This window comes from Chaetodon auriga, chromosome 19 (assembly GCF_051107435.1).
Source record: "Chaetodon auriga isolate fChaAug3 chromosome 19, fChaAug3.hap1, whole genome shotgun sequence".
NCBI classification, from domain to species: Eukaryota; Metazoa; Chordata; class Actinopteri; order Chaetodontiformes; family Chaetodontidae; genus Chaetodon; species Chaetodon auriga.
In genome coordinates, this window is record NC_135092.1 from 16935654 (window position 1) to 16941727 (window position 6074).

Genomic DNA, 6074 nt, shown 5'->3' on the forward strand with positions numbered 1-6074 from the left:
TATCACTCTGCACAGAGATTTATGACTGGTGATAAATGTAATGCTCATCATTGTCAGCTGTATGCTAAGGTTGGGTGGCCCCCTCTCTCTGTAAGGCGTGATAGACGCTGGGTTTTATTTATTTATAAGGCCCGCACTGGTTTGTACCCCCTTACACTGCTGTCTTTTAATGTGGACCCTTATCAAACATTCTCAAATAATTGGATTACGTTGGCAGCTGCTTTCACTGACCTTGGAAAATCCTGTTTTTCTGCATTGTGCACCTGCAACCTGGAATAACACGTCGTACAATGAAAAGCTTACCTCATTTTCATCCTGAGGGTAATTTCAATTTTTAATGTCGTCTTATTTCACTTCCAGCTGTTCTCGTTTTAGTTGATTCAGCTGCTTTGAGTTTTAATTGACTTATTTATTGTTGAGGTTTTATTATTTTACTGATTTTGTTTTTATTGTTTTTTACTTTTTATGACCATTTTAGCAAAGCTACCCATTTGTGTGTCTTGATGTTTAGGATCGTTTGTCTATGTTTTTTGTTTTTACTCAGCTGTATTATAAATGAGGTCTCTCCATCAGTGTATTTCCGAGTTACAAGTTGCAGGTACGTTGTTGGAGCTGATGTTGCGTTGGTAACAGCTAATGGGGAACATAAAGAGTGGAAGCAGGGGGAAACAGCTAGCCTGGCTCCCCCCAAAAAACACCCAGTGACACCTCCAAAGCTCACTGATTATCATGGCATATGTCGAGACTTTCCTACCAAAAAAAACATCATCATTTCAGCAAAACAACATCTGCTTACAATGAAGTGACAAAGCCAAATTATAGTCTGACAGGAGGTTATGTGAGACCACTTCTTGTGCAGCGACTCACAAATTATCAGGTTGGCATGTTGGTTTTTGTATTGATCAATCAATCAAGATATAACGTGTTCATTAATAAGTTTTAGAGGTAGGAGGCTGGCTGTTTGCCTCTGTTTCCAGCCTTTATGCTAAATTAAGGTAACTAGCTTCTGGCTGCAAATTTATCATACTGACATATCAATAATCTTGTCTAACGCTTCACAAGAAAGGGAATAAGTGTGTGTCCCTAAAATCTCAAACTATTCCTGTACAAGGATGATTAAGTTGTGCAGTTTTTTGTTCTTCAGAAATTACAATTCAGGCTGTTATTTAGGCCACGAGTGCATACACGCAAACAAATGAACAATTTATCTGTTGGGTTCAAATTCCTGTCTTATCTCTGTTTAGCCCTGGAGCCATGGAGCATGAGTTTAAAAAGGGAGACAAACAGAATAATCTAAATAAAACTGCAGAGAGACACAATGTGTGAGAGAAACCAGGCAGGAGTAGTTCAGCTCAGTTAAGTCTGAGCATGTTGGTTTAAACACGCCTGGTCAAAAACAGTCCAGCGTGTCCTCACGAAACAAATCAGGCAGTGAGGAGAGAAAACTGATGATGATCACATGCTGTAGACTCTAATGAGGATTCATAATCAGCACTACTTTAAGAGGTGGTGAACGCAGCACTGAAAACAATAATTGCTTAGAAATGTTTGCATATCAAAAGGCTCTTTTACATAACAACACACCCTGATGGTATAATGAAGTTTTATATTATACGACATCCCCCTTCTGCTCTCTCATCTCTAGGAGGTTTTGACATTGACATCAAAGGCTGGGGGGGCGAAGATGTCCACCTGTACAGAAAGTACCTCCACAGCAACCTCCTCGTGGTCCGTGCCCCTTCACGAGGCTTGTTCCACCTGTGGCATGAGAAACACTGTGCTGATGAGCTCCCCCCAGACCAGTACCGCATGTGCATGCAGTCCAAGGCCATGAACGAGGCCTCGCACGGCCAGCTGGGGATGCTGTTCTTCAGGCATGAGATCGAAGCTCACCTCCGCAAGCAGAAACAACAGCAGAACTCTAACCCCAAGAAGACCTGAAGTCTTAAAGCTGGTTGAATTATAATCACCACCACGACTGCAATCAGTTGAAATAGCGGCAGGTGAATTCAACTGATCTGAACTGCATCGGATTTTAAAGGAATATAGTTAACATTTTAGGAAAAGCGCTCTGTCACCTTCTTGTCGGGGGATAGATGAGGATGCTGAGACCAGTCTCATCTCTGTACGCCAAATATGGAGCTAGCAGGTGATTCACTTAGCTTAGCATTAAGAATGGAAACGGGGAATCAGCCAGCTTGGCTCTGTGTGATGGTGACAAATGCTGGACCTGTAGAGCTCACCAACAAACATGCTGTATCTCATTATCAAAACTGTAAACTGTACAAAAAGCAAAGTGTAAAAATTGCTTTTATTTCCTGTCCGAAATAGTCAAAGAATAGACAGAAAAAGACTTTGTCTCACTTGGCCAGAGCTTGTTTTCTTTCTTCATACTAAGCTAGGCTAACTGTCTGCAGGCTGTAGCTCCATATTTAGCGTACATTTACAAGACTGGTATCAATCTTTTCATCTAACTGTCTGCATGAAAGCGAATAGGCACATTTCCCAAAATGTCAAACTATTTTTGTAATGAAAAAATGTGAAGACTTTTTACTTTTCCAGGACTCAGTGCACTTTGTCGCTCTGGAAAGAACAACACGGAATTAAGATGAATTAAAACTGAACTGCTTAAGGAATTCATCTTCACGAACGGAGTGGACATTTGTTGGATATTAATCAGCAGAATGGTCTCCTGTGGCAAACATCTACCTGTAGTTTAATGTCCATTTTGTAAAATCCTCTGCAACCGCAGTAAGACCTTTCAGAAAGAAAACACACAACCTAAGTTTGAGCTCTCTGAACCGTGTGCCTTCTGTGGATGAAACCTGAACGCTGTCCCCTCAGGATGGCCTGTGAACCGACCTACAGGTTTTTATATGTAGGGAAACAGAGCCACCTAGTGGACTGAAAGTCAACAACATGTTAGTGAATAAACAATGAAGGACTTGTTTGGAGCCTGGAATGGCCTTGTAAAGCATTTCTATAAATTATTGATCTGTAATCATCATCACTTTATTTATGTTATTATTTTTTATAAATGCCACCATTTATAAGGATTCTGATTCCCGCTGCAGTTGCTTCCTGGACAGTATTATGTTTGGGCCATTCTCCTCTTTTGTGAAGTGAGACTGATGCTGCTGAGTCAAAGAAAAACATGCTATGAATGACAGCATCTGTACGGTCCCACAAAGGCTGAACGCAGTGACTACAGAAGCAGTCAAGTTGAGAGAAAAGGGTTGAAGGTTTTCAGGCTGGATGGCAAACTGAAAAACACATAAGATAGTTTGTAATGATCTCATTTTATGTCATTTTAGGTTGGTAATTTTACCCCAAAATAATTGCCACAGGGTCAGAAAAAAAACAACAAGATGGCAGTTAAGCTACTAACATCTGCTATGCTAGCTAACTTTAGTCACAGTTTAGCTGTTTTCTCCTTCTCCATCATGATTAGATTTAGCTGCTGCCTTATTTAACTATGTGGATAACAAACTGAATAAGCAAAACGTCAGTTCACTAATGTGGATACAGAAAACAACCAGGGGGAAAACTTAGCTTAGCTTTTATTTAAGCTAAGTATAGCCGCGGCTATCTCACAAGCTAGCTTTCGCATTATGTAGCCCTCTTACTTTAGCTGTTAGCATTCTTTGTATAAGTACAGCCTGGCAGTAATACACACTGGCAGTAACACACACCCAGAATACAGTAAATACACAGCCAAAGTAAAGATACTGCATTTTTGGTTTTTAGGTCTGGTCAAATTTAATTTAAAGCAGCAGAAATTGAACATTTTTGTGGTGTACTATTTTGTACGGCTCAGTTTTGATCAAATATGTAGTTACTGTTTTTGCGTTTGTGGGAAAATGTAGGTGTCAGTAAAATGACATTTTTTTTTTCTCAAAAGCCCTCTAAGTATGAGACATATGTATTTATGCCCAAAATATATGTAAAGATATGTTTGTTTTTAAAATGTTTAATTTAAAAGCTGAAACATGCTGTAGGTGAATTTGTGTTGTTTGTCACATAACTAATTTGTGGACACATAATGGATAAAGGAGAGCAGTTGCTGACTGACAGCAATGCTGTTCCCTGTCCTTACTTTGACGATGACTTGACTTAAGTCAGAATGAGACTATTGATCTTAATATTTTTGTTTCTGTCAATCAAATGTGACTCTCGTGAGGCCTTCACAAGAGGAATATCCACACAGAGTGCATTGATGAAGAGATAATGTGACATGTATTGCTGAGCAGTCACAGAAACTGGATCTGTTGTAGGTGTAGAGATATAACTGCCTTGATGGTTACTTTGTTTTAATATAGTCTCCCATAAATCTCACTCCAGCACTTCTTCAGTCACTCGGAACGAGCTGTACTTTAGGTGGATGACCAAAGATGTGAAAAGAGGCACTTTTTGAAACATGTTTTTATCGTTTGCCATTGAAGCATTCCTTGTACATTGAATGAATTTCTTTACATTTCAAGTTATTTTTTCACTTCATGTAAATGACTTGAATAAAACATACTTGTGCATTGTGTGTATGTTATGATGATGTGTTTTCTTATGTCATCTGCTGTAATATGCAGCTGTAAGTTGGAATTTAAAACGAAGCCATTTATATGACTGGCTGAGAGATCAATGACGTTTAACACTTTGGGGCCTCTGTGTAAAAGCTCTGCTTGTCAAGTGGGTATTAAAACATGTCAAACTGATAAAAACATTTTTTTTTTTTTATCAGGCTCTTCTTATTGTGAACAATTGAAAACAAATCCTTACATTAATGTAGTATTTTATTAGTGTAGCGTAACCTCCAAAGCACTAGATGGGGTCAGTGAGCTTATAACCGTCAGTTGTGGTCACTGCTTACAGCCTTGCACTAAATACCATACATATTAGTGTCTATAGTGTATATAAAGTGGTGTTTTCTTCCATTTAGTCCAATTTCTTATTTGATAAATGGCCACTGGAGGTTAGTTAAAAAGTGGATTTTTGTAATTCCCTGCATGATAAATTTTCATTGTAAAGGCAATGCCAGAGCTGATCAAATCAGACGTTAGCTGGGCTAAATGAGTCATGATATATTTGAAAAGGAATGCAGCCCTGGCATAAAAGTGACAATCCAGAAATACTTGAAATTGACAAGACATACAGTTTGGGCGGCTCTTGTTTTGTTTTACTACTGACATGCTGTACCTGTGAAGAAATACACATACTCAGGAGGTCTAGGCTACGATAATTGACCACAAAAATGCTGTACAGGTTCACGCAGGTAAAACTCTGCCATCCATGCGCCACTCCAAACGTAACCACTGCATTAACAAGTACAGTGTAAAGCACATGTCTACATTTTGAGTGATAAAATGTTTGACTAGGTTAAAAACAATGTTAACTCAGTGAAAAGTCACTCCAGCCAGTTAGCTTAGCTTAGCTTAGCACAATGTCTTGAAACGGGGGAGACAGCTGGCTATGTCTGGCAGTAACTAAAATAAGTCATTAACACATTATAACATTAAATAAATAAATGTACAAACGACATAACAGTGTTGCAGACAATTATGTGCCAGGCCCATTCACTTCCTGGAGTCACCGGTGGTTGCCTGACAATCTTGCGGGTAACCGGAAGACCAAGATGTCACTAGGCCTAGCCGAGATGTAGTCCAGCACATAGACGTCCATGGCACTGCAATGTCTTTAAACTTCAGTTTTCGATAACACCAATGAGATACAACGAGTTTATTAGTGAGCTTTAGCGGTGTTGATAAAGGTATTTTGTTAACAATGCACAGAGACAGTCTTTTAGAGTCTTTGTGCAAAGATAAACTAACTGGTTGCTAGCTGTACCGTTAGCCTCCTAGCTATTTCTTTTATTTCTTAGATTTAGACAATAGTGTCGTATGAATCAGCACTCTCAGCAGGGAAGCGAATAAGTCATTTTCCAAAATGTCAAACTGTTTCTTTCCTAATTCAGGATACAACCCGCTACGAACAGGGGAAAAAAAAACGTTTAGATTTTGTGCGATTTACTATGCACTGAGCGGGCAAATGAGGTTAAGCTTCATATTTCCGATATTTCCGGT

The 6074-nt window shown here is 39.2% G+C and overlaps 1 protein-coding gene across 2 annotated transcripts in view; it reads left to right on the forward strand.

The window, feature by feature from the left end:
• csgalnact1a (chondroitin sulfate N-acetylgalactosaminyltransferase 1a) overlaps nt 1-4534 on the forward strand; it is a 31533-nt gene extending 26999 nt beyond the window's left edge. For both annotated transcript variants that reach the window (XM_076758407.1, XM_076758408.1), the window contains exon 8: nt 1646-4534. In XM_076758407.1, the coding sequence (XP_076614522.1) occupies nt 1646-1941 (296 nt within the window). In that variant the 3' untranslated portion in view covers nt 1942-4534. The remainder of the gene's footprint in view (nt 1-1645) is intronic.
• Nucleotides 4535-6074: the final 1540 nt, after the last annotated feature.